Source organism: Balearica regulorum, chromosome 19, assembly GCF_011004875.1.
Source record: "Balearica regulorum gibbericeps isolate bBalReg1 chromosome 19, bBalReg1.pri, whole genome shotgun sequence".
NCBI lineage: Eukaryota > Metazoa > Chordata > Aves > Gruiformes > Gruidae > Balearica > Balearica regulorum.
In genome coordinates, this window is record NC_046202.1 from 4,635,104 (window position 1) to 4,662,997 (window position 27,894).

The window sequence follows — 27,894 nt, forward strand, 5'->3', positions numbered from 1 at the left end:
TTAAACAACAAGTAGTTTATTTAGCATACTTAATGAATCCTTGCACATAGTAATTTCCCAAGTCCTCTGACCTTTTTCCAAAAATCCCTGTTCCTATGAATGAAGTGCTCTAATTGCCCTGCTTGTGAGGACCAACATGGGCAACTAGAATTAACCTTCTTAAAAATAAAATAAGATTACACTGACTTTGGAAGAGACTCCTTCAACGTCTCAGAATCTTCTGGCTCATAATAAGGTTCCAAAATAGGTTTCAATTTGACTTCTTCTGGTAGTTTTTGAGTCTCTTCTCTCCTGCTTCCATCTCTTAAAAGCGGAACCAATGTTTTCCAGTTTTTCCCTGAAACTAAAAAGGAAAGGAATGGTTCATTTTTTCCCCTCCACAGAACCAGAAGAAAATACACAAGTGGTTTAAATAGGAAGCTGATGAAAGAAGAAAGAAGCAGGAAGAAAGGGCTTTGTGGTTTTCTTCCCCATACTGTTCCATGAGCTTTCCATATTTCAGCTGGCAAGTACAGCAGAGACTAATCATACAGTTAAATACTTCTGCGCTGGATGCTGAGATCCCAAACTATAGGGTTTGGGGCCTCCAAAGTAACTTCTTGGCTATCTGGCTGCCATTGTACACTGTTTTGTAAAATCTACAATCAGAACAATGCATCTATGGGGCTTCTATTCCAGAGAGTAAAACTGCTATGTGGATAACGAGCCCACTTAATCCTTTACATTTTGTCCCGACTGAAAATGTCATTAACTTAGCTACAGCTGTTATTATTAAGTGCATAAAACTGACTGCCCTCTCACAATTAATCAATGCTGCTTCTATTGCCAGTATGTAGCCCATGCTAGGAGTTAGGTCCCTGAAACCCTCACCTCTGCCAGGCTTAATAGAGTAACTGGGATTTCGTTTGAGGTCCCCAGAGTACCCAGGGTCTTCGTTGATTATGCCCAGATTGGTATTCCATGTGGACCAGTTCACTTCATCAACCCTGGGGAGAGAACAACAAAACCAAAATCTATTATAAAGATACGAGACAACTCCAGGATGAGTTTGTATCACAAACTGCCACCTCTCACACCTCAGATCTAACCCAGAAAACAGATTAAAGTGACTACTGTGGACAGTGTTAGTGCACTATTTTTCAGAGTGCTCCAGGGGGAAAGTTCCGCTTCCCATTACCAGATACCTTAATGTGTTTATCTATAAAGGATTGTTCATTTGACATACAAACAGGTTACCTAAAGCACCATCTGTAATCATCTTGGCCGTCAGGTGTGACCCCCACCAAGACTTGCTTCCCAGACCGGAACGAGCGCCTCACACAGTTCAAGTAGCTGTTTTCAATATCCAAGATTGTGATGGCTCTCTACCAGGTAAAAGAAAGCAGACCACTGAGAGGCTGCCGTTTCAAAGTCACACAAATCCTGAATTCTGCCTTTATTTTAAAAACCTTGATCATTTATCATTGTCATCATCTTAGAGCAGGCATCATATCCATATCTAAAATATCACCTCTGTTAAGATGTCATTTGAAATGCTAAATTACTGACTTGTCATTAGATTTGTGAAGTTCCCTCAAACAAAAGTTGATGTGCCTTTAAGATTCCCCTTGCATAATCTCTGTCTTCGTACTCTGATCAGGATTTTCCATCATCAAAAACCCAAATAATTCTGTCTAATTACAAAAGTACTTCTTTTCTTAAATTCTGAACATCTGTGGAACACTGGGAACATCTGCTCAGGCAAAACATCAAATATGCATGGAAAAGGAAATAATATACTTTTTTTTGGAACTGTTTAGGGGAATCAAAGAAGCAGTGACCTTTTATTTAGAAGCATGTCAGTTCGTAAAGATTCTCTCCAAAATTTCTTATGATTCCCCGCACCCTCCTCCTTGGATAGCAGCCTCACGGAACCAACATACCTGGAGTTTCCAGATGCTCTTGCTCTCCTGTGCAATTTTGCTCACAGTTTCCCCCATCAGTGCAATAAGCATGTTGAGCAGGAGGATGTATGTAAGGATGACATAGAGAACCAAAAGGATGACAAACACAGACTTGAACCTGTAGTTCTCTGTGAACTCCAGGTCCCCCATCCCAATAGTGAACTTGAAAAGCTCCAAGCAGGTATAATACAGACTATTGTAGGATGTGCGGCCTCGTTTCGTATGGCAGCATCGGGCATATTCAGAGCTATTTGTGTCTTGCCCCTCATTGTCATCTTCAATTAAAGTCACCACAGCTGTTGCAAAAGAGGAATCACATATGCAGGATAAAAATACAATGCAAGATCACAATTCCTTTGCAAGCAATGAAAATGAGCATAAAAGGTAAGATGTTATGTTCATGGTGCACTGTCCCCAGTGAAACTGCTCTATAAAATATTCCCCATAACTGACACCCTCTCAGAAGGTGTTCACTCAGTTTTACCTAGATAGACTAGGATAACTTTTTTTCTATTCAGCTTTGCAAAGTAGTTGAGACCCAGGGATGAAAAGCTGTATGAAATGACTACACATAATTGTTATTCCGAGGAGATTTTTTTGTAATTAGGTTAATCTGTTAGTTTTTAGTTGGAAACAAAAAGTCTAAGCCACTTGAAAAATAAAATTTTCTGAGATTCTTTACGATAAAAAGTAACTCCAAGCATGATATTACCTGTAGAAAATCCCAAGAGGAACACTAGATAGACAAACATGAAGCGACATAAATCTCTAAGGATCATCTGTAACATGGAAACAGAATATTCTTATATTGCTAACACTTGAATATAAACTGCAACAAAAACTGGTAGAAAATAATGCTTCAGTTCAAGAAGGCATTTGCTGTGAACTCGCTGTTCATGCATTGAACTGTGGTTTATCCTGCTGAGATAATAAACTTTAATACAGAAAACATTTTTCTCTGTTATTCATGCAACAGTTTACACACGTGCAAAACATATGCATGCCAAACAGTTTCATCTTTGTGAGTACAAACCACATGAAGACAGTTGCAGCCTTCTTCCCCTCTAGGGCTAGCTGTCTACATCATATATAGAGGTTTATTAGCCAGCTACTGCCTCTTAGATAATTGCTCTGTTTGGTAACATTTAAACTGCAGCTAAAGAAATTTCCAGCTGGTAGAAAGCTGTGCCATTTCACACCAGACCAGTTTGCACTGTTCTCAGTCTACTTTCATCCATGCCTATCCAAATGTAGTTATTTTGAAGCATGGCAGGTAGTAATATCAAGACTTCTGTGAAATGCATGGATGAGGAGCAGGAGGTTTTTCTACATAAATTGTATCACTTCACCCAGAAAATGATGGCTAAGTATAGCAGAGTGCAATGAGATTTCCCAGTGGCATCATGGAGGTAGATGTGGCGACTTCTCTCCTGGAAACGGGGCTGTTGGCAGCAGTGTCCTGATCTGAGCACTCTGCTGCCCTCATCACCCACTCACTGGACTGACCTTGGCAATCATGACAGAGTAAATGCCCATCTGCTGGAAGCCACGGGTGTAGTACAGCATGTTAGCCCAGCCCAGCGCCAAGGAGAAGACCATGGAAGCCACGTACAGTTCCTGGCCACAGAAGTACAGCACCACAGAGCTCAGGAGGAGCAGGGAGTGAACAAAGCTGAAAGACAAGCATGGTCTGAATGCAGAGTGCTGAGTTGGCCACAGGTGGTGGGAACAGAGGAGCCCCATGAGGCATACAGCAGAATGAGGGATTCTCAAAAACACAAAGGAGCCTTGGCCAATACTTCCTCTTTTCCCTTCATTGTTTTCCTTCTTAAATCCTACAGTTCCTCTTGCAAACTCCTCAGTTTCCCCACATACAAACTTCTGTAGTCTCATCCCTGTTCTTCCTTGTGACTGGAGGGAAGAAAAGTCCTTAAAAACACTAATTTCTTCAGCACTCCCTCTCTTTCCATGGACCCATGATATTGCCCTGTTTAGCTGCATTCCAGCTGGGAAGAGAAAGGGCCCAAACTGGAGAGGCAAAGCTCCCTTTAGGAATGGGAGGATTTCTGCACATCCAATGCATGCACTTGATTGCAAGTCCAACTTGGAGGTCTATTCCTAACTCTGCTGCATGACACAGTAACTGAACTTCTAGACACTTCATTTGCTTTACCTCCAAAGGAGGTTACTGATCCAGACCCACTTGTTCAAGTGCTATGATATCCACTGGTAAGTATTTTGTAAGGACCCAGGAAATTATAGCAAAGCATCTACCTATTACAAGTGGCTTCAGCCAAAGCTACAGGTCTCATACATTCATCTGTTTGATGCTGAAATGCAAAGATATTGGAGCTTACAAAAGAACCTCACTGTAGCTGTCAACTATCAGTGTCTTGAATGATGGGCGCCTCTGCATGAAATACTGTATCTGAAAAAAAAAAAAGGGGGGGGGGGGGCATGAATGAAGACCAGGTTTGCATCCAAGGAGGGATTAAGTATCCCATGTGAACACATCAACTAAGCACTGATACCTATTACCAGGGAGCTGATACCTGTAAAATATCTCACAAGAACAGCTCAAAACCAACACTGGTGCAAGATTTAGGGAGGACTCTTCCAGTACCACTACACTTCTCTTACATCTGGTGTCTCTTCTGAAGACAACAACCTATTCAGTCACTGGTTTGAGGACCTGCGATTCACTGTCCCCTCTCCATTGGCAGCCAAGAGGAAGCAGGGGGACTTGAAGCTAAGACAGGTAATCTTTAATAGAGGCTATCTGCAATACCCCATTCTTAAGCTTGGGCCAGGCTAATTGCTGAGATGCTTATTAACTTCTAAGGATCGTCCTTTTTTATACAATAGATCAAAGTGTATCTTAGCTCATTAGTAACCTGAGAACTCCTAATCAGGCCAAGGAAAAAGATGTGTAGCTCGACTAAAACATGGATTATCTTAGCAGCCGATTCTATGCATGGAAAGGCATGTTTGGCTCTCTCCTACATCTAACAAAAGTGCAAAAAGGAAAAGTTTCAAATATCTTACCCCTCTGAAAAAAAAGTAGAGGCCTCCCAGTACACTCAGGATCTCTCCAGTCACTCGAAAATATTCCCCAGTGCTGTGACCAAACGTGAAGGGAGGCTGTATAAGACAGGAACATAGATATGTTCAGCAGGACTGGGGATAGGAAAGACTTGGCCTTGCCAGCAGCTGAAAGCAACTACATTTCTGGGGGGACAAGTTGCTTGTGTTGCAGCAAGGGGGCAAGACTGAGAAGCAAGCAGGGTCAAAATCTCCCTCCTACCTTCAGGAAAGAGGAAAATTCTGATGTTAGGAGCACAGATTCAAATGGGAAGCAGATCTGGGACATCACACAGTGGGTGGTTCCCCTCATATATAACAGGACAAACATACCTTTTCCTTCTTCTGTACTGGTCTGTAGTAAGCAGCTGCGGTGAGAATAATGATATGCATGGTATAGACAAAGAAGTTGAAGTAAAATAAGTGTTTGACAAACCGGTCCCACTTGTCTTGCAGCAGCCTGTTAAGGGGCTCCACCAGCAGCATCTCATGACGGTTCTGAGTGGAAGGAGAAAGAGGAGAACCATGACGGGACCAGTACGTACCGGGCTCTGGAAACAGCAAATGATACTCATCTTGAGCAAATGTTCCCTCTAGTACCCTTAAACTCAGGAAGGGGGATTGTGTGCAGTGTCCCAGCCTGCGAATAAAATGCCAAGGAGGTGCATACTCACTGGTGTTTCACTACTGTAGGCAATAATCTCAAGCACTGAATTTTTCTCGCATGTGTCTATACAGGACAGGTCATAAAGAGATGAGTGGACAGGTCCATAAGCCCATTCAGTGAACTTCCTAGACAAGTGTCTGCACTCAGGATCTTTGATCTCTCGTCTGAGGATGTAAGCGAAAATCTAATTGCAAAAGAACAATACAACCAACATTTCAGTGCTAATGGACTTCTACTTTCCCAGTATCTCCACAAGACAGGATGGCTAATTTCTCCCTAGTTTAACTGTGCTGAAGTCAACCCACTGAGGCGCTGCAGAGATCAAAGTCTGAAGTAAACAAAATTAATTTTCTCACTGGATGCTGGAAGATGAGAAATACAAATAGCACTTACAACTTGCCATCATCTGTTTCAAAATTGCAAGAGAAAAACAGAGATGTATGTTACACATCTCTGACCATACAGTCATTTTGAATGGATACTGCCAGGAGATGAGTTATATCAGCCAGTCCAAAGTACAAGACCTCTAGCAGTTCAGACAACAGCCGAGACTCACCTTCTGTTTCCACCTGGGCTGCCTTGCATTCCAGTGGTGTATGAATAATGCCAGCTGGGCACAGACACATACATACTTCGTAGCCTTTAAGGACTATGCAGTTGTGCATGTTAAATTGCAGCAACAGTTTCTCTTAACTAAAAGGCCCCAACAATAAGCAGTGATAAAATCTGTCCTGCATAAATGTTTTGCATGTACTCTGTGTAACTTGATACAGTAATGGGACAGAAACACATTTGCTCACCTACCCCTATCTTCCCTGTTTTGGCTGCAAGGGTTAATGGAGTCAGCCCTTTCTTGTTGGTGAGTTCTTCTAGCTTCAGGATTGGATTAATTTTGGCACCAAGGATCAATATGTTATTGTACATCTTGGTCACAAACTTGGTATTATCCTTAGTATTATCTGCAATCTCCACCAATGTGTGCAGGACCATATTGCCCATGGAGTCCTCAGCAGCGATGTTGGCTGCCTGGTAGGGGTTCTCAAGGAGGAATTTCACAATGCAGAGCTGGTTGGTGCAGGCAGCCAGGGACAAAGGCAGCTCCCCTACGGGCACACAATGGGAATGAGTGGTCAGAAAGCCCATTACTACATGTGCATAAACAGAAAAGATCATGTTGTTTTCATCTTCCACCATGAGAAGAGGTGAATTTCTCTGTCTGATATAGCACTAATTCTTGTGACAGCTGTTAGAATCACATTTCCTCCAGTTTACATCACAGAAACATGGCTGCTTAGAAAAGCACTGAAAGGAGAGCTAGCAGAAGGCTCAAAATTTCAAAGGATACAGTGCCCAGAAAACAAAGAGATGCAGACACCAAACTCACACTGAACACCATCAAACTACCAACTGTGTTTCTTTATAATCTCAGCCTTTGGGAGTAAATATTTGGACTAAGTGGTGGAACAGCCCGTCTGGTACTTCTGAACCTCCAGTTGCACATTATTTAACAGCTTGCACTTGGAATAATGCTGGGATAACACCAATCAATAAAGCTCATACTGTGCTTGCTCCTACCAAAATAAAAGCCAGGCTTCCCTTTGATTTTCCTGAAGAACTCCCCACAGGCTCTTGCATGAACATCTGCTCCATTCTGGACCAAGAGCTTCACCAGGTACATGTTCCTTCTCTCAATGGCAATGTGAAGCGCAGTCTGGCCTACAGAGACACTCATCAGACAGAAATCTTCAACATTTAATACAGATTGAGAGCTTTCAGGCACCATGATTCATTCAGCTCCGTGTAAGATGGTGGAACTGAGAGCTTTGCAGACTAAAAAGCTTGAGAAGTGAACAAAAAAAGATGGCACAGACAGCAAATGCAAGTCTCCTGAACTTCCTATTAAATCACCGTATATCAAAAATGGCAGAATATTACACTTAACAAAACACTGCCCTAGCATGAATGCACTGATTGTTAATCACGCGCTGCAACTTTGGGGTTGGCTGCGTCCTCAGGCATAAAGCCTCATGCAGAAGACTGTTTGAGAGCCCTGCCTAACCCCATCTTCAGTCTTAGCACCAAGAGTACTTTCTACAACACTGTAGTAGCCATTTCTCTTACCCTTGTAGTAGTTGTCAGTATACTCTGCATTAACAAACTCTTTCAGAGTTCCAGTTTTCCTTGCAATATCCAGCAGCAAGGGAATGGTATCATTTTTCCCATCATGTAGATTCAGCATGGCTTTCAGTAAGCAGGTTTTCCCAGTTTCTGGCTCTGTAACACAAAAAATTGCAGCTACATAGAAGTGATTACAAATCTACCATCTACACCCAGGCATGCAGGAATTAATGAGGTTCCTTTCAAAAGACAAGAAAACTCCTTCAGGCTTTCACAGAAAATTTCAATTTTTCTGAATTCTCCTGTAACCTTACAATCAATGGATTGCCCAATCAATAAGGAAGTACTGGCTATTAGAGGACCTCCTGCAGAGACTTAACACAATTATATTTCTTTATTTTCATCTCAAGAGCACTACTGGAAGAAGAGGGCAACTTAAGGTATGTGACACTAAAGGGTACCTTTGAACTCATCATCTGTGAGATGCTTCAAGGTTCTATTAAGGTAGAGTAGCAGATCATCCAGGTCCCTTGTGTTGCCTTGGGCTACAGCATCAAAGATCCTTCTGCGGTCATAAAATTTGAAAGCTTTTTCTGAGCAGCCTGTGATGGACTCTGTAGATAGGAGCCTATAGAAGGGTAAATTTCAGTTACTTAAAGTCAGATATTTAGCTGACTTTTTATAAGCTACCAGAATACTATTTTTCATTTGCTTCTGTGACATAGTAAGCACTACAGATTAGTATAGATGGATCTGCAAAGTCCACAAGATCAACAAAGTCTGCAAGCAACTGTCCTGATAAAATTATGTGTCCATTGCTGAAAAGTTGAGAAAAAGACTTAAAAGAGGCATTGAAGTATGGCAGTCTAACTGCCGGCCTGGGAGCCAGGCAATCCCATGTTCTCATTCTGAGTGATGTCCATTCACTGAACAGTCTCACGCAAGTGAATTAAGGCCTACCGCTAATTGTGGGCAAAATATCCATGGACTGTATTTTCAGACATGCCAAGAGACAACAGCTATTGTCTTTTTCAGATGCAACACTCCTTATTTTGGCATAGAAAATAGTGAAACTGAAAAAATGGGCACGCTTATGTGGAGAGAATAAATGCTGCTCCAAGAAACACAGTCTGCGGTTGCCAAACTGTGCATTACAACCAGATCTTACAAGGCAAACTTACTTGTGAAGTTTCCCCCTCTCCAAATTGGCATGAAATTTGATGACAGAAGGTGCCATCAGGTGATCCATCTGGTAAAAGGAGTCCATGGGAGCCATGTCCTTGTCACTATCCCCCATCACAAACCGCCCACGTCTTGCAAAGATGTTGCTTTTGGGTGGCTGCACCTTGGTGCTGAGTGTACCCTGGAGGCTGTCAGGTGTTTCCAGCATGGAGTCCTCCCCATCTGTGTGTTCATCTGTCACTTCAGATTCCTCCATGTCAGAACTGCCAAATTTCTTCATCTTCCCAAGGATGGAAGACATGATGAGCAGGCAGTCTGTGAGGAATGACACAAACACCTCAAGTCAGCACTTTATGGTGCCAGGTTTTTTCCCTTTCGCCTAGGATTACTCTTCAGAAACAACAGGGAATGAATTGGTTGCTCTCATCCCTGAAGTGAGACAGATGAACACATATTCATGATGCCCAGAGTTGGAACTGTTTACTAGGTTATTATCTCCACACTGTTAGTGTCCCCACTGCCCTTCCCCATTTCAGAATAGAGAAACCAAGCCAGAGTGTCCCAGAGCTTGTCAGCCACCTCACCGCAGAGCTGACCGTGTCTGCTTAAAACTAGTGCCTCATCCTCCTCCGATTGTTGTTAAAGCCTGAACAATCTCAAACCCTGAACAATCTCTGCTTGTCTCCTCTACGTTCTAATGGTTTTGTGGCACAATATATTCTCGAGATTATATCAGGCATGTGAAAAAAGCCTGCTTGTGCCATAACCGTATCTCAATGATGCTGAGCACAGACAGCTTCTTGCATATAGAAAAATTATCACTTAATGGCTTTACCAGAGTTACAGCAGTGCTACATGAAAATTGTGGCATGTGATTCTTGGGAGATTAGCGTCACCTCAAACATGATACACGGAAACAGAAAGGGAAAGGTTACCACATATCAGAGATGACTAAGACCACACATTTGATCTTGTCTGATTTACAACCACAAAGAATTTGACACGAGTAACAAATATACTATACTAAAAGTAGAGCAGGCTGCTTCTTTTTTTTTTTCTTATCAAACTTTTTTAATCAAACAAATGTTGGTCTTCATGCCACTGAATGCAAAATATTCTGAAACTGCAGCAGTGGAGACAGGAACACACCATATTCGAACTGCTGCATAGCTGGCTTTTAGAAAGAGCAGAACAGCCTTAGAAACATACTCCGAAATCCTAGATTGCTTCGAAATCTTACGGCTTTGAGCGCAGGAGTGTTACAAAATCTTTAAAAAGCCTTCAATAATAAACCTAATTACAGTGGTCAGTAATGTTCTCTGTACAATCAGTGTGAAAACAATGTCATAAACATGCTTCAAGGTTGTTTCTCTTCACAAAAGTATTCTGAGGGGTTGTCTGCAAACCCACATTGCACATTAAAGCTAGATTTTCAGTTCTATGCGATTAGTTAATATTCACATTAAGGGTCACTTACATTTTCCTGTGCGAGTAGGATAGGAAAAAATCTTTTGTCAGGCATTTGCATCTTCTATAGTTTTGTACAACATACATGTAAAGAAAACACTGATTTGCAAACTTGCACATTTAGGGTTACTGGAAGCAAAACAGTGTAATATAGACAAAATACTAATGACTGCAGTTTAACTCGCTATGTCCTCTGAGCTCACCTTTCAAGTTCTTTGTGTCCTTAGAATCACGCTGAAAGAATAACATAATATCTTATTAACTTCATTGTTCTATAAATAAGAAATTATATCTAGAAAAATATTTCCATTTGGAATATGGTACTAAAAATACAGAAGAACAATTACTTCAGTGAAAAATAGTTATTAGTTATTAAAATAGTTTTATAAATATGGAAAAAATACACTGGTAATACAGCCATGAATAATTTTAAATTTTTGTCTTATTTAAATTAACATGGATTGAGCCAAAAATGTCAGAGAGGTGGCTATGGAAAATGGAATCCCTTATTTTCCACAGAATAGGTGCATTATTAAAATCTGCAGAATAGACTCAATCCCTCTCCAAATTGCTCAAACCTGGTTTAGTCACTATATGTCCTTTCATTTCTAATCCCTGCTGGTAATATCTTTGATAATGAAGACAAAGCCGCATTTCCTCATGAGTATGAATTTGCAAGGGAAATAACCTTCAAAATTCTGTGGAAGGATTCTTTTTAAAAAAAAAAAAATCTATCCTAAAAAATGTATGACCTACTTCAACTCTTTGAATCCTACATACATTGATGTTTGATACAACAAATAAGGAAATATTTTTGATAGAACGTCTAACCACATCACAACTTAGAGTAAATACTGAAGAGAGTTTACAAATAACTAATAACCATGTTATTCAAATATACATGCAGAACTTACAAATACTGAAAAAAATCCTGTCTTCCACAAAATAGTCCAGCCTCAGTAAACACCCTCTGATCTATAGGAATTTCGTGCTGGATATTCCTCCTCCAAGGTGCCTGGACTGAAAAGACCGCCGAGGTTGCTTCTCCACTTCATTTGTCTGCAAAAGTGTTCTATGTGTCTGGTGATTTTTAGAATCAAGGGAAGTTCACTAGAAGAACAGGGAATAGAGTAATAAAATCATTACGAACAATTCTGGAACCAGAAGCATCAGTAGCTTCTATTCCCAGGAGTTTAGCAAAGCTCTTTACCAGAATTGCAGTAAGTTGCTGTTGATTTTCCCTCCCCTTTAATTGCATTTAGTAATGGATATTCTTCTCCAGATTTCCTCTTTGTAAACACACTCAAGCTTGCAAAAAAACCCCAAACCACCAGACAATTGTTTCTGTGGGTCACAGTTTCATTTCAATCTACAAGACTTTGTAAAATATGCCACAGCTCTTCTCTGAGACATCTTTGTTGGGTGGCTGCTGTAAAGCCCTACCAAGTATTTTAAAGATAAGCTGATTCTGAACAGAGTTGAGGGAGAACCAATGACAGAAAGTCCTACAGCCATTCTATCGTTCTATGTTCCTACTATGTTTTATTTAAATAATATATATGTAACAGTCAGCTTTTAAATATTAATGTCATTAGGAAAAAAAAAATTTTTATCTAATCCATAAAGCTCTGAGGAGACCTTATAGCACCTTTCAGTACCTAAAGGGGCCTACAAGAAAGCTGGAGAGGGACTGTTAACAAGGGCATGGAGTGACAGGACAAGTGATAATGGCCTTTAGCTGAAGGAGGGGAGATTTAGATGAGATATTGGGATGAAACTCTTCCCTGGGAGGTTGGTGAGGTACTGGAGCAGGTTGCCCAGAGAAGCTGTGGATGCCCCATCCCTGGCAGTGTTCAAGGCCAAGGTGGGAGGGGCTTTGGGCAACCTGGACTAGTGGAGGGTGTCCCTGCCCATGGCAGGGGGTTAGAACTGGATGATCTTTAAGGTTGCTTCCAACCCAAACCATTCTATGATTCTATGAAACAGTAAGAACTGTGTGATATATTTTTAAGTATATAAGTTACATAAGATCTTTCTACCCAAAACTAGTCTAGAGAAACAGCTTTTCCAGCAGGCTGAGCTGATAGGCTAGAAGCAACCTCCAAACCTCTAGCTCCTGAGGTTTCGAGTTAGATCATTAAATTATTCAATGAAATTATCTGGTTTATGTTTTGCAAAAGGTAACTATCTGTCCAGTCTTGTCATCTATCTATCTATCTATCCACATATAAAAGAATAATATATTTGCCTATTTAATAGCAAACTAATTATACTACTTAAAACACCCTACAACATTGTACTCAAGAGAAACAAAATGTCTATTTATTAATGCATAAGCATAGATTACCAACAAGCCAGGTCCTTAGCTGGTGCTCCTGTAGCTTTGCTGAGCAGAGCATCTCATTCAACATTACGATTAACTCCTTCACCATTTCCAAAGCAGAGACTCAGTAAGAAAACTGTATGGATCAGCAGAGGGTCTCCCTTTTTCAGTCTCCAGCTTCCTGCTGGTCCCCTTGGCAAAAATGCTCCTTCTCTCTCTTCTCTCATTCCAGGTCATCAGCTCCTTTCAGATTTACAGTGCTCTGATGTACACACTTCGGGAGCTTTCTCTTATTTTCTAAGTTTTGATGCCTCCTTCATCAGCCTCCTTGACCTGTATTTCTTGTGAAGATGTTATTTCCTTCTTACCAGCGGCACTCCATTGCTTATTGCAAAAGTTGTTGGACGTATCATATTGCATCTCAGCAGGGACCTGGTTTAAAGGTGTAAGCTCATAAGGAGACATGAATGCGTATCAAAATAGGCCAGTAATAAACAAGAAGGAATTTATTCCTTTTTCTTGGGCCTGCATCCAACATGCTGCATAGGCTTTGTGCAACTTCTGTGCTTGAGAGTAATTTTACCGACTAAGAGCCCTCTCCATCACTGCAAATGGAAAAACATCAGCAGATGTGCTAAAGATCTTAAAGATGTATCCAAAGCTGGCCTGCAGATCAGAGATAGTTTTGCCTTTGCTAATAGAACCTAAAACCAGGCTACAATTTTACCAGCTTCTGGAAAAAAGTAACACTTGATTTCAGGCTTAACAGCATGCTAGAATAGTATTACCAGCTTTTCCCAGTTATTCAATAAAAATGAAAGCAGATCTGCTGATACAAAAATATTTTATAATAATATAAAAGGGAAAACAGCAAATTCGGACTTTTTACAAAACCTCTAATCTAGTCTATACTTTCTCTGTAATTCCTATATATGCCAATAGTTCCCTAAACATGGCATGGAATAGGTGCATGGAGGGAGGGTGGAGGGAGATGGAAATGAATCCATCTCTAATTAAGACCTCAGAACAGCTTTCTCACTACAAAAATGAATCAGTCCTGATGCTGCTAATGTGCAAGATAGGAATACACTTCCATATTTCAGTCAAAATACATGCTTCTATGTAATGAAGTTGTATCTAGATAACATGAAACTATCTTACTTGCTTCCCAGTCTCATTTGAGAAAAAAAAAGGTGTACTTCCATCTTGGTTTAGACAGATAAAGTATAAATGTTTTCACATTAAAATAAAGAGCAGGGGGAGAAATAAAAGTTAAGAGCAAAACACAGGGGATAAAAACTTGGAAATTTTAAGGGAACTCACATGAACAATACCTAACATTAAAAACAGATTAGAGTCTAGCTTGGCAGCTGCTGTAGTAGAGCTCACTTTGACACAATACATGAAGGGCAGAATCAGAAACACCTTCTGATCATATACACTAAAATAGCTATGCACTATAGTACAAGAACAAATTGTAACCATCTCTCAAAATGCTAATTGTGTTTGGGCTTAAAAGGGAAATCAAAGCTGAAAGAGATGAGAACTGGGCTTTTGTAATGCTGAGTTTGCCAGCTCCTCCAGTTTATCACAAATTCTGACCATTTCAGAGAGGCCTTGATCCACTATACCATCCAAAAAAACGAACATAAAATAATTATGTATGCCAAATAAGGAAAATAGTTACCTCCCACCCTATGAACATATTTTCCACTCAGAGATAAGCCCTGCATTCCAGGCATCACCAGTCACAGTACTGGCATAACCATGCCTTTGACCTGCATAGGCACAGAAATAATCCTCCATGATCTATTTTGATTCTTTTGTTGATGTTCAAGCCAAGGTTGATGCCATCTTTTACACAGACAACATGCAACATCTGAAAACTGGCATTACTTCTGTGTGAGAGCCACCGAACTCCCCAAACAAGGCTGACAGCCTGGTCTGCTGCCTATATGTATGTATATTGTGAGACAGCTTAAGGACAAGAAGTCTCTAATGAAAGCATCAGACTAAGTTACAGACAGTTACTTGTCTCTCCTAGTCCTTCTAAACCTATTTTCTACCAGGAAAATGAACCTCATATGAAGTATCATTTTATGCAGAAAGTTAATGGATCTTTCTTAGTCACTCAGTCAAATTTAATGTGATAATTACTTCTCATTTCACAAATGGGAATGACTGAGCAACAAAATGCGTACACCCAGAAGTGGACATTAAATGCAAGCTTTTCTTTTTCCCCACTGTAATGAGTGAGATGGCATGTTGAATACAACTCCAGAAAAAAATGAACAAAGTGAAAGGAAACACTGTACAGCCAGGAAAAAAAAAAAAGAAAAGCTGCATCTCAGGCCATTCCAAACAATGACTTTATTTTCTGTGGAACATCACCATGGCAGCCCCCACAGCAGCATCAACATCCTTCCCATAAACCACAGGGAACGGAAAAATCCTTTCCACTTCCTGCCTTAGCACCTCGTTCCTGGCAAGGGCACTCCCGCTCCCCAGAATCCTCCTCACTCCCGTCTCCCTCAGGCGGTGCACAGGTAACATGGAACAGAGGTTTTCAACGATGCCGCGGCACAGAGCTCTGGTTACGTGACCCAGGGAGAGGTCAGAGGCAGCAATATTGGTCACTGACGCGAACTGCTCGGGAACGTGTCTCTCTCCAAATATGGTTGGGTGGACTGAGAGCTTGCTGTCGTTTTGGGCCAAGGCTGCTTTGATTATCTTTGTATAGATGGCAGACCGCTGAACCTGAAGTCCTGCAGATGGGAAATATCACATTACTAATCATAAGAGGTCTAGCCTATCTTACACGTGGAGACTTAAATGGATGCTGATCAACCTGTTCAGCAAAATACTGTATATCTTCTTCCGTGTCCCAAAGGTAATTGTTTTTCCAGGATTATGAACCACAGATCTCCCACCCAATTGTATCTAGTACCTGTGAGACTAGAAATCTTTTTCTGATTACAGAAACTGCCTTTCCTGGTAATACAGCTATTCCTCTTTGCCTATACTATGCTAAGTTACACAAAACAACATCTTTAAAGGCACTAATGACAGACTTCAGCTTCAGTGGCTAGACTGCACGTGAATGCAAAGTTCACTTTGAGTATTCACTGAAAGAACAATTTCAGAGCTTATTTCTGTATTGCAAAACCTATGAGATTATAAAAAAAACCCTGTGAAGACCACGTTTAAAGCATTTAGAAGATATTACATGAGTGAGTCTTAAAAATCCATTAGAGTGCTGCAAAATATGCAGCAAAAGGCAACTGATCTAATCAAGGGACTCTTTTGGACTGCAGTCATACAAAATCAGAGGCTGTCCTCAAATTTGCTGACCTTTCCTTTTGAAAAACAACTTGCAAAAAATAATTCTCTTATGTTCTTGAAACAAAAGAAAACCCAAAACCTAGAGGCAATGTGAATGCAGAGTCCAGGCATGTCTGTCCCAGCATGTTCATAAGCTCACAAGCTTCAGCAGGAAATTCCAGAGACCTAGGAAGCATGACCCAAGAGTTACATCCTTGTTCCCTAGATGGCATGACAAAACTGCTCTAGGCTTGTTCCTTTGCCTTAGTTTCCTTTTACCTTGTTGATCAATCTCTATTTTAAGCTTAAACTATCCTTGAAAAGCTTACCTAGCTCTTCTGTCCACCGTGCCACCGTGTCCACAAACATTGCTAGCACATTGCCTCCATTAAGTGATGCTGCCACGGCCAAGTAGTCACCATTGAAGTAGGGAAAGTAAGTAACTGCTGAGGAAGGATCTGGTGTCTCTGGAGGCTGGAAACCCGGGGGCATTGAAATAGTCAACTGAGCAGAGGTACTGATATTAAGAACTAGAACACAAAAATAAAATTAAAAAATGATAAAATAAAAACCAGTGTTTTAGTAGGCCACCCTGAAGGAAGACAATGAGAAAACCAAATAAGATACCAAAATGATCATACCTGCATCAGTCCTCTCAGTCAGACAGGAATAAACAGAGCACTGGAAATCTCCCAGAGCAACTCCTACTTTTGCTCCTTTGGGTATTCCATGCCAGGCACAGATTGTCCTGCCTGCAATACTGTCAGGGTCTCCCACCTCTGGAAGCAAGTGAACGGGAAAGCCAGATTTTTTCAATCTGTAATCAGAACAACACTATTGCAGGAAAGCAATAGGGGAATGTGCAGCATGACTATAAAGACCTCTTTGAAGTCATGGATGAACCTGGCTGTACATTTGTGGCTGCTGGATTTATGGATGCTTTCACCTATTTAGAAAGCTTTGTCTTGGAAGGAGCAGCATTCCAGTTCAACAGGCTGGGTAAATTGGAATAGTCTAGAAGAACAAATAGCTTTCCTTTATATGCAATCTGATTACCTGAGATTATACAGCAGTACATGTTCAGCAAGTTTAACCTACTGATGTCATATTGACAAGCAGTTCCAGGGTAAGAGAATCACAAAAACCAGAAAAAAAAATGCAACTTCTAAGTGCCCAAGAACTTTAAGCTGTCATGCAGTTAGTGGTTCAAAACCAAATCACATGAGTAAAGCCCAACTCCTTACACTATCTCGTAGTTTGATACACTACACCGCTACAGCAGCAACACCAGATTAGTAAAAGTTCAGTAGGCCAAATGCAAGTTTCTGTCACTCTTTCATACCTTCATGAGCAGATCTTTTCACCTTGGAGTCCTGGCCTAACCTAAGTCCTGAAATACATAAGCCCTTAGCACTCAGCCCTGAAAGAGCAAATCATTCAAATAAATAGGTAAATAAACAAACTAATTGTCTCTCAGGTGCTATCACCAGGAAGTCTTAGTATTTATGAAGGAGTTCAGCTGAAAGAACTAGAAAGCAATAATTGTCTTTTACCATCAGAGAGGTAACACCTTGGCTGCAGCATGCACCTGTCCATCCCATCCCACCACAGAAAGGGAGAGAACAGTTTGGTATACAAGGTCTCACTGACAAATCTCTCAGCTCTGCTGTCTTAGGTATTTCTAAAAATACCGTGTGAGGTTTTACATAATTTAAACATTTATACCTTACAAATCAGAGCAAACTCTCAATAGTTCTTCAGTACATGTCACACCACAATTGGTTAGGAGTAACTTTCAACCACTTTTTATCTGTGGCACATTCATACTTAGGGCCCAAAGAGGTGTTCACATTGCCTGACACACACAATGCACAAACCCCACTGAGTGACCTTAGCACTTACATGTCAGTATTCCAGCTTTTGTTTCTGGAATCAAAATATCCCCAGCTGGCAGCATTCTGGATGGACATGAGTGGCTTCTTCAGATCACACAACATGGCAACCACATAGTCATGGATAGTGCCAGCTGCATCATAAGACTTCAGAAAATCTGGACTTTTAAACAAAACATTTTAAAAACAAAAACAATGAGGGGTGCTTTAAGGCAGTCCGAGCAACATTACTTCTATTGCTACTGGGAACTTCAGACATGTGTGGTGGTCTCATCTAAAAATCAAACAGCCATCTCAGTGATCAAGCTGCATTTTGTTGTTTTGTTTTGGTTTTTTAAATGGAATTTTTTTCCAAGCTGTCACCACAGCAGCAATATTTATCTCCTGATGGAAGATGGAGAAACAGTGGCTTTCAGGAATGAATTGTCTAGATTCAAAGGCACACCACTGCAAAAGTTCCCAAGAAGGTAGTAATTGTTTGCACAAAAAAAGATGTCACTTTGTTGATCCTCAAGCATTTGAGAAAAACAGGTGAATTCCTGCAGTTGCTCTACGATCCACATATTGTATGAATGGAAATGTACCAAAAGGTGAAACAAAACAGGAACAAAACAAAGCAGCCGGACTCACGAGTTATACAGCTCTAAAGCCATGCTTCACATATTTGCTGGACACACACTGGAAGAAACCAAGATCTAAGTTTTTCCCCATTTATTGAACCTCAATTTATGGCAGAGGAAGACATTGGCTGTTTGAGAAACATAGCATACTACAGACAAAACAGAAGAGGAAATCTTGCTGATGCCAAGTCATATGTGAAAAATTATATCCTCTGCAAACATGCCACAACAAAGCAGACCATTTGTAACACCTCATAAGGATCTCAGTGTCTAAGGAAGGAAGGACTGAAATTAATTTAGGGACTGTTTGGTTGAGCATCTGGCAGCAACCAGACAAAGCAAGTCTGTTGTCTGTTATTGTTTTAGGCATGTCTGTACTTTTCACAATCTTCACAAGGCAAAATTATAGCGTTCAAACTGCATTAGCAGAGCTCCTCTGAGCAGTAGAACAGATGGGAAATTCTATGATACTTTGAGGCTTCTGTTACTATATGGTCAAAAGATTTTATTTGTATTAAATAGATCTGTAGTATTTTTATGAGGTCAGAGGTATTTTTATGTGTGCTCAGTTGTATATAGTTTATATTGAATACTGCCATTTTAAATATTCTTTGACTACTTAATTAATACTACGATCACAGAGAAACGCAGCCCCTCACCCTGTAGTGACATTAACATGCTACAGGAATACTAATTGTCACATAAATTCAAGATGAGAAACTGCCAGTGAAACAGCTTGATGTACCTCTTTTTTAAATACCAGTAGACTGTGGCACACCCAAATCCTGTAGCCAAGCTGATATGTGACTGAGGCAGAGGAAGAGAAGAGAGGAAGGCGGGACTGCAGCGGCCATCTTGCCAAGTAATCAGATGACTGACCTCCTCCGGCTCAAAGGCAGGGCCTGTACCACACTCTGTCCACTTGCAACCTGAAACAGACAGTATCTGAGAAGTCCAGTGATTCCCCGCAGCGTAGTCTTCCTGGAATTCTTCATTTCTGGGCACTTTCTGTAATTTGTCGAATATATTGGAAGAAGAGCGGAAACAGAGCCAGTTGTGATTGTAATCAAATTAATTAGTCGTACTTTTCAGCCCTAGATAACATCATAATGCAAGTCATCCTTTGCTAAAACAGAGAATGGTATCCAAGGCCTTCCTCCTCTATAAGCACTGCTAGTGCCTAGAGAAACAAGCAACTTGCACCTTGAGATATTAATGATACAACTTCATAACAGGTGACTCACAAAAAGAAAAAAAAAACATCACAATTCTGCTATGGGAGGCAATGAGCTGATATGACAGCTCTCACATACAAACCTTAACTGGGATCTGCCCCATCATGACCTAGAGAATGCTGTATTAGTAATGAACTGCCTATGATGAATAGCACATAGTTTTATCAGCTTTTCAGCCACAGCAACAGGAAACCTCGGCCTGTATGTATTAAGCAATGGACTGCAAAGTACCAAAGAGCATTCCTCCCCCGTGCTACGCAACAAAGCTTCACCAAAGGTAGAATAGGGTTTAACTCAGTTTTACCAGTCCAGCATGTTCCTTTTTAACAGAGAACACTACACCTTTGACGAAACATTCACATTCTTTCATGTGAAGGCCTCAGTAAATTACAGCAACTTCTCAGAGTTGGAGGAAGCCTTCTCAGCAATGTCTGCTATTGCTCCAGTCCAGTGTGCTGCTTCCTGCCCTGACACGCTCACCACAAGCAGTCCTGCAAAGGCAGCATATGGTCCTGTCAGAGCAGCAAACTAAGCAGAGGCTGAGCTCAAGCACTGGCATGTGATGTTTGCTGGGACAGCTTTGGCCTCTGACAACTATTGCTCTCCCAGGTGATGCCTGGCCACACTGTCTCCAGCTGGCTCTGCAACTGAGGCAACCTTTAGGTTTTTGGCTGGGACAGGAGCAGAGTTTCGAGCTGTGCTGTGATGCAGGTCAGAGAAGAGACCTGGCTGCTGAACTGACTAGCACAAACATGGCTGAAAGAGTCTGTCCTGGGCTGGATACAAGGGTTTGAAGTTATACTCACACAGTAAAAAGCAACCACGAAAGCTGGGAAGTACCATGTGAAACATGTAAAGCAAACACATACTTTTTCTTGTTCCCTTAATTCCCTGCTGTATCAAGTCTGTTTGAACTGAATTTCCAATTGGTTTGCTTTTCTAGTTTTAAATGGATTCTAAGAAATATTATTAACCATAAATCTAACCCTAAAGGATGCTATTAGAAATACAATTTGTGTCCCAAAGTGCATGGATTCACTTAGTCTACTCAAAACAAATGAGAGCAAACACCTTCTTACACTTGATAGAAATGAAACAAAAGTGGCATGTGGCTTTAGGAAATAAAATATTAACCAATATGACATAAGAATCTATGTCTACCATGAACCCATGAGGTTTTGTTATGCAGCCCTTGGGACAGCTGGAAAGCAAGCAACAGCTCCTCCAGTCCATCAGCCTTTGGATTTCTTTCTTTCTAATCATTTTAGTATTTAACATAAAATTGCAGCCAGTAATGAATAGCATAGTGTCTCTTAAAGCAATTAAGATCCTGACAACTTCTGACAGGCAGCGACCAGCACTTTGGGGAAATCTATTCTGTGGTTTACAATAAATCTTTGCTTAATCTGCATAACTCATTACAAGACTTGTATAATTGTTCAGATGTGCACATCATAAGGTAAAGAGAAAGAAGACATAGAACGACATTCTGAAAGCCTTAGATTTCAGCAGGTTTATAGGATGTTAGCCAAGAAGATAAACCATTCCTGTCTCACTGGGCTGACAATTTAAGGCCTGAATTTTTCAAACATCTTGCTGTCACAAAGATTATTTGAGTATTTGCACAATCAACCTCATGTGACTACCTCACATGTGACTACCTCACATGTTGATTTTGTTTCTGAGATATTGGCCCTTCATTCTACAAGCAGCTGAGTATTCAGAATCATGATCGTAATACTTTTTGAACTCCTACTAACAGAAGCCTAAGAAGCAAGACAAATGCAACATGACAGTCTACGAATTCCTAGAAAAAAAAACACACCTTGAGATATGGGGCGGGGGGGGGAGGAGGGGAAAGGTCTGAAAACATCATTTACTGAACTTCAGTTTTTCTCCTACTGTACTTTCAAACAGTACTTCAAAATAGCATAGTGATATTCACTGTTGGATAGCTACTGCTATGCACATTCTAACATAGAGATCAAGCATAACTTATTTTTCAAGGCAGACACAGAACTGTTAATACTGCTACTGTAGAATCATTAGAAGGTATTGAGATACTGGGGAACAGCTAGTTAAGTGTTTTATGAGGTGAATAATATTCCCCCCCCTCCCTGAAGTCATTCACATGATGCAGAAGTTCTTTCAACTGGCAGCAGATAGCATATGATGGACAAGCAATTAGCAAGCCACAAATATGTTACTCTTCCTTCATATTAATAATTATGCTGACTCTGCAGGGATCTCATAGGACTAAATCCTTTGACTAATCTGTGTAAACAACATGGTTAAATATAGTCAGTAGCTGAAATTCCAGTATTAAAGCAAAATACCCACAGAAGATCTTCTGTTAATTCTGTTTTACAGAAGACCAAAGTGAACATGCAGCAGTTTCCTACCGATCACTTCAGTGTTAAAAATTTATTTTCTGCATCGTAATACTCTGAACAGGAATGCCACAGAATTAACGTTACCTTTATCTTTTTTCCAAAATACAATCCCATGCATTTGTCCTGAAATGCCAATGTGAGTGACTCTTTGAAGCTGCTGCTGGGGTAGAGTAGCAAGGCATTCATTCAATGCTCTTATTATTCTCCGGACATTCTGCTCCATTCCCTGCAATCATAAAGCATTATTCTGAGCATGAAACCATTAGGATTCATTCAGTGTATTTATTAAACAAGGCTACTCTAGTCAGAAGTGAAGAACAGAATTCATTTAGCTTAATGGCATGTATTAGAATAACATTCACTACTAAATTGAAAAGAAAAAAAGAATGCAGAGAAACCCACAAAACCACAAAAACTAAAACCCAATACTAGCAAGCTGAGAATGAGATAACAGCCTCTTAAACTGAAAGCCAAATAATTCTTAATTTCCTGAGTTACCATACTGAAATAGATCTTTTTAAAAAATCCATTAACACTTATTACATGCTTTAATCAGTTCACCTTATATATTGCTCTTTTTCCTCACAAAGAGGATTATCTGTGTGTTCTGACTGGCATGCAGTCTTCCTTACATCTTCCTAAAGCTTCTCCATATCGAGTCACTGTTGATTCTGATGATGCTGATACTTCGCTTCTGGATGCTACTCCTAGAACTACCCAGCAAACTGACCTACTCGGCAAACTGACCAAAACGTGCCACAAGAGAACCTGTATTCGAGCTTTCACACTTTTGAAGATTCAGATTACTTTTTGACACACCAGTATAAAGACTATAAGCAAAAGTATTCAAATATAATCTACATATAGATGTAAACTAATGTGTGCATACATACTTTTGGCTGCATAAACATGACTGTAGAGAGGGCTGGCCTGTTTGGTATCTTTGCTCAGAAATTAGCCCCTGGACTCGTTACAATACTAGGCCAGAGGAATGTTGATAAATATTTTTTATGACTCTGATTCATCCTTTCTTACACTGACCAACACAATGAACATAAAGATCTTTAACAGGAGTACATGTTCCTGGTTATTTCCACAGGTAATTTCCAGTTATGATTCCATCTCACATTACAAAATACCTTTCTAGATGGCAAATGCTTGCTGTTACCTGACCGGTAGTGTAGAAGACAACGTGATGGTTCATGGAAGAATAGTTTTAGATTGTCTTGTGCAACTTTTCAAAACCTAAGTCTTTCTTAAATCAAGCAGCTGTACTTGACTGACTTGAACAGTAAACAGAGAGCATTTTAATTCTACTTTCAGACACCCAAACATACACAGCAACCATCTGTCAATCTAGGCACAAAAGCAATCCAGGAAAGCCACTGAAGTGTGCACAACGTACAGGCCAAGGCCAGTATCCTGAAGTTGCCAGCAATGCTATCTGCCACCCTTACCTTCGGTCCAGCTTCCAGGCTACTGGTGTGTGCCTGCGTCTCCCTGGAGCAGCTCTCTGCCACCACCTGCCCTTGCTCTGCCTCTACCAACAGGGCTACCTTAACCGATGTTGTGCCCAGGTCTATGCCCAGCGCACAGGCAGGAGCGGGCCCGCCTGCCACCTTGCTGCCTGCCATGGCCACAGGTAGAGAGGATCGCTTTTGCCTTCCCCACCACGCACAGGTCTATGCAGGTGGGTGGACTGATGCCCACCACAATGAGCCCCACACTGCTCCTTGCTGCCTCTTGAAGGGGCACCTGCCCCAAGATCCAAGGGTGCCGAGGGCACAAGCAGTGTGGGTTCCCACACCAGCACCGTGGAAGGACTGGGCAGGCTGGGCTGGGAGAGCAGCCTGGACTTTGCTCTCTGACTGAAGATGTCTCCCTCAGCAGTGCCCGGGCACTACCCCTCCATCTTGAGCGTGACTAAACCGCCCCTTCCCCAGCCCTCCCCAGTGCCCTACGTAGCTTTAAATGAAACTTCAGCAAACAACCAAAGCGACAAGCCCTCGCCCGCAACTCTCCCTCCTCACAGACTCGCCGGCAGCAGCCCAGCGCCTAACCCGCTCTGCCACACCCAATATGGCAGCCGGGAGCGGCCGCACCGGCGCAACACGCGCGATGGGCGCTGGGCGGGAGTTGATAGGCAGCCGCCTCACGTGAGAAGCTGAAAAGGGAAGAGCCGGGTCCGTGCGGGACGGGGCTGCGGTGCTGGAAGGAGGTGAGTAGCCTTTCTTTAGCACTGTTTCCTCGCTATTAGCGTGTCTTAAAGCGTGGGGTGGCCCCGCTTCACCGTGCTTCCTGAGGGGAGGGCTGCGGGGACTACAAGTCCCAGAGTGCACCGCCGGGGGGGGGGCGCGGTGGCTGCTGAGATTTGTAGTCCTGCGGGGGTGGGTTGGGGGGGAGAGGCTAGCTCTGTGTGCTGGGAGCGGGATAAGCTCTGAGGTAAGGGTGTCCCCGGGGGAAGCCTGGGCAGACAGGGACTGAAAGACTGGTGCTCTCTGGGTGTGCTGGGGGTCCCAAAGCCGGGCTGGGGAGGGAGGCATTTGCAGGGAGCTGCCAGCTGAGGGGATGGGCTGGTGCCCCATCAAGACATGTGGGTCCTGAGCAAAGCCTTCTCCTCACTTTTTCTGCAGTTCTTCCACCATGAGGATGCAATACCTGCTCCCCACTCTGCTGTACCTCTCACTTGTGCTGCTGGGGCCTGGTGGTGAGTGCTTGGCTGTCCCAGCTTGAGCCCACAGGGCCTCCAGGCAGGGGCCTGGTGTGAACTGGTAAGAGGTGGAAGAGGGCTGCTCTGCAGGAGCTCCATCACACCTCTCTGGGGAGACCTGTGCCAGGGTTCCCATCAGCTCTTGTTTCATACATTACCTCTGACTTGATGTGCTCATATACAGACAGTGCTACACCGAGACACTGATGTGATGGAGTACTTGCCTTGTGCTCCAAACTCAACCTCTGCAGAAGCAGATTAAATACTGTATGTGGTGACAAACTGGGGAGCTCTCCTGCACTTAAATAACTTATTAAGAACATGGTCTAATATAGCACAACATGGAAAAAGTGTTCAGGGCAACCTGTTTATCTCTCCATTTCTGGTCTTATTTTTATATAGCTCTTTGTTCTTCCTCTTGTCTCATGTGTCCTTTAAACATACAGTGAGTAAAATAGACTTGGATTCCAAATAGCAAAATTGTTGACATGTGACCAGCTTATGGTTTTGATGTCAGTTGTATTGGCACTTGGAATCTCAGCCTCTCTTAAAGCATGATGGTACAACATTGCTGGATTGTTGTAAAGTGTACCCCTTAATAGCAATATTTCAGGTGCTTGTGATTCCTTAAGTGTTAAGATGGTAAATGTACACTCTTTTGAACATCTGGGTACCTGCTTTGAATTTGTGATCCAAGAAGCAATTTTAAACTACATTTTGGGCATTTATGACTCCTAAGTTACTAGGATCACATCAAGAAACAATTAGTGTGGGTTTGAAGTGCCCTATAGCCTTCTCTTTGCATGAACTTTTGTTGTACTTCAAATATTTAAATTACTTCCTTGTAACATGTTCAAGTGTAGTTATTTAGTTCTCCTTTTTAAGTTGTTTAGGCGCCTTGAAATGAGCTGTACTCCCTTTGTTGTTTATCATGTGTACTAATTTTATTAATCTGACACTGCACATACCAATGGACAAAATGTCTATATCACAAACGAAAGCAGGTAGTTGTTCTGAAGGAGCTATTCATTATTCATAGTAATTGAGATTTGTGGAGGGGTTTTTTGGTTGATTATTTTGTTGGGATTTTCTCTCCAGATGGAGTCATTGTATTGTCTGTCCCTGAAGTGGTTTCATTAGAAAGTGGAAGTTCAACAAACGTCACTATCTCTCTGAGGTAAAATCATGATTGCATCTTTACTTTCTCTTTGGAATGGGGGATGAGCAGTGGGTAGGACTTGGCTATATACTTAACATTTTCCTGCAGATTCACTTAATTGTTCATACAAAGTGCATCTCACTGATGTGACTGACTGCTTCTAGACTATTACAACACTTAGTACCAGTGTGGACCAAGATAGTGCAGCATTCTCACAAACAGCCTTGTGTAGTTGGCCTCTGACAATATACCATGCCATTTGTTTGGGAAGTTGAGTAGGAAAAGATCTTTTATACTTTCTGCCCTATATCTGCTTGCTGAACTGTCTTCCTTAAGTAAGTTTACAGTTTGTCCACTTCTGAAAATGGATGCTTAAGAGAAACTTGCATTTCTTAGAGGGATCACCAAAAAAACTTTACCAAGCAAACAAACTCGCCATTTCTAGCAAAGAAATGCAGCTACTCCAGAGTAGGGGCTGATGTACCTTAGTGTCATTGTTTACCCATGGTTTTGCTATGTCAGCCTCTTCCCAGGAACGGATTGTTAAATACAGGCACTCCTCCCCTTCAGGATGTCAAAGTTCGAGTAGAGGGAACAGGCAGATGAAAACGTAAGAATTGTGATTAAAGAGGAAAATAGCAAAACATGGCTGCAACAGTCTAGAACTTTTATTTTTGCAAAGAAAGATGCAGTATTCTAATCTTGTTCATGGACAAGTGTAGGCATTTGGACCTTACAATATTGTAAGTACTGCTGTGCAATTAAACCTCCTGGACAAATGCTCAGTGGAGTTCTCTGGGAAAGCTGTGCAGAACTATGTCACTTGGAGGGTTTTTGTTATTTGAGGGGGTTTTTCTTTTTACCTTACTGCAGTGCTATAATTTCTACCCTTCATCACTGAAGTATGTGTCCATCATTTCTGCCCCCCTTTACCAGCAAAGGGTTAACAAGCACAATGATGGGATTCTGGTGGCAATGACTTTGCTCTGCCACTTGTGTGGAGAAGAGGGAGGTATAATGTGGCCATATAACTATCTAGTGCCCATCTAGTTCAGATAAAAGAAAGAGTACAATGCTAACATATTTTGGTGCTGGTGTTCTCCTACATAGTAGGTAGGTACTGTTGTGTATGGACTGTTCATTATGTTTGCCACGCTTGTGAGGATTTGACGACACTCTCTGCCCAGAAGCAACCTTTGTGAACTCGGGCACCAGTCTAACTTGTTTTTTTTCTGCCTTCACAGGGCTCCATTAAATGAGACACTGGTGATAGCTCTTAATATTACGCACTCATCGAAACACAGCACTATTGTTGAACTGCCTGATGAAGTAAGTGACAGAACAGACTTCTGACCTTATGCAGAAGCCAACTGCTGGTATGGTGCAACTCTCCTCTTTCTTCCCTCCACTTTGCCTTGCAGGTACAATTGCCTGCAGGTCACACTAAAGCAGACTTCCAAGTGAAAGCAGATGATGTTGGACAAGTAACAGTTTATCTGTATACCATTAATTCCAATTTAACTGGGTAAGAAACTGGTTTTTAGTTCTACTCTACTATCCTACAGCTTCCTAAACTTTGGGGTAACTATTCCCTTCTTATAGTTAAATAGTTAATGGGACATGGGTGGTATGTAGTTGAGAAGATGTGGTCACCCGCCAGCAATCCCCAAGGTATTCAGCTAAATACAGGGTATGGAAGCAGAGTGGTAGTCTTAGTATCTTAGATTTCATTATTAAATGACTGTGAGTTCTCCTTAGTCTGGTTTTAATAACCCCTCCCAAA

The 27,894-nt window shown here is 41.5% G+C and overlaps 3 protein-coding genes across 9 annotated transcripts in view; 1 reads left to right on the forward strand and 2 right to left on the reverse strand.

Moving 5' to 3' along the window:
- Positions 1–22,460, reverse strand: TRPV1 (transient receptor potential cation channel subfamily V member 1). 4 transcript variants are annotated; one of them, XM_075771166.1, is made up of 20 exons: positions 16,432–16,558; positions 12,806–13,213; positions 11,373–11,568; positions 10,662–10,692; positions 10,469–10,522; positions 8,991–9,306; positions 8,271–8,437; positions 7,813–7,965; positions 7,267–7,407; positions 6,496–6,794; positions 5,699–5,875; positions 5,358–5,522; positions 4,989–5,084; positions 4,301–4,371; positions 3,450–3,615; positions 2,656–2,722; positions 1,923–2,239; positions 1,237–1,364; positions 871–986; positions 1–343 (listed from the first exon to the last, which is right to left on the reverse strand). In XM_075771166.1, exons 6-20 carry the CDS (start codon positions 9,290–9,292, stop codon positions 177–179), a joined length of 2,532 nt encoding a protein of 843 aa, XP_075627281.1. In that variant the 5' UTR covers positions 9,293–9,306; positions 10,469–10,522; positions 10,662–10,692; positions 11,373–11,568; positions 12,806–13,213; positions 16,432–16,558; the 3' UTR covers positions 1–176. The 4 variants fall into 4 exon arrangements, with proteins under 4 accessions (XP_075627281.1, XP_075627282.1, XP_075627284.1 ...); XM_075771167.1 differs by lacking the exons at positions 12,806–13,213; positions 16,432–16,558 and adding an exon at positions 22,327–22,460; XM_075771169.1 differs by lacking the exons at positions 10,469–10,522; positions 10,662–10,692; positions 11,373–11,568.
- On the reverse strand, positions 15,129–24,531 carry SHPK (sedoheptulokinase). 4 transcript variants are annotated; one of them, XM_075771185.1, is made up of 8 exons: positions 24,303–24,531; positions 23,411–23,525; positions 22,327–22,468; positions 19,360–19,543; positions 18,005–18,157; positions 16,744–16,919; positions 16,432–16,632; positions 15,129–15,546 (listed from the first exon to the last, which is right to left on the reverse strand). In XM_075771185.1, the coding sequence occupies exons 2-8, from the start codon at positions 23,444–23,446 to the stop codon at positions 15,152–15,154; spliced, it is 1,287 nt and encodes a 428-aa protein (XP_075627300.1). In that variant the 5' UTR covers positions 23,447–23,525; positions 24,303–24,531; the 3' UTR covers positions 15,129–15,151. The 4 variants fall into 4 exon arrangements, with proteins under 4 accessions (XP_075627300.1, XP_075627302.1, XP_075627301.1 ...); XM_075771187.1 differs by lacking the exon at positions 23,411–23,525 and having other exon boundaries at positions 24,399–24,531; XM_075771186.1 differs by lacking the exons at positions 23,411–23,525; positions 24,303–24,531 and adding an exon at positions 23,953–24,162.
- The window catches only part of CTNS (cystinosin, lysosomal cystine transporter), a 10,361-nt gene continuing 6,781 nt past the window's right edge, over positions 24,315–27,894 (forward strand). The window contains exons 1-5 of the mRNA XM_075771193.1: positions 24,315–24,460; positions 24,876–24,949; positions 26,051–26,129; positions 27,356–27,440; positions 27,533–27,636. Coding sequence (XP_075627308.1) covers positions 24,886–24,949; positions 26,051–26,129; positions 27,356–27,440; positions 27,533–27,636 — 332 coding nt within the window. The 5' untranslated portion in view covers positions 24,315–24,460; positions 24,876–24,885. The remainder of the gene's footprint in view (positions 24,461–24,875; positions 24,950–26,050; positions 26,130–27,355; positions 27,441–27,532; positions 27,637–27,894) is intronic.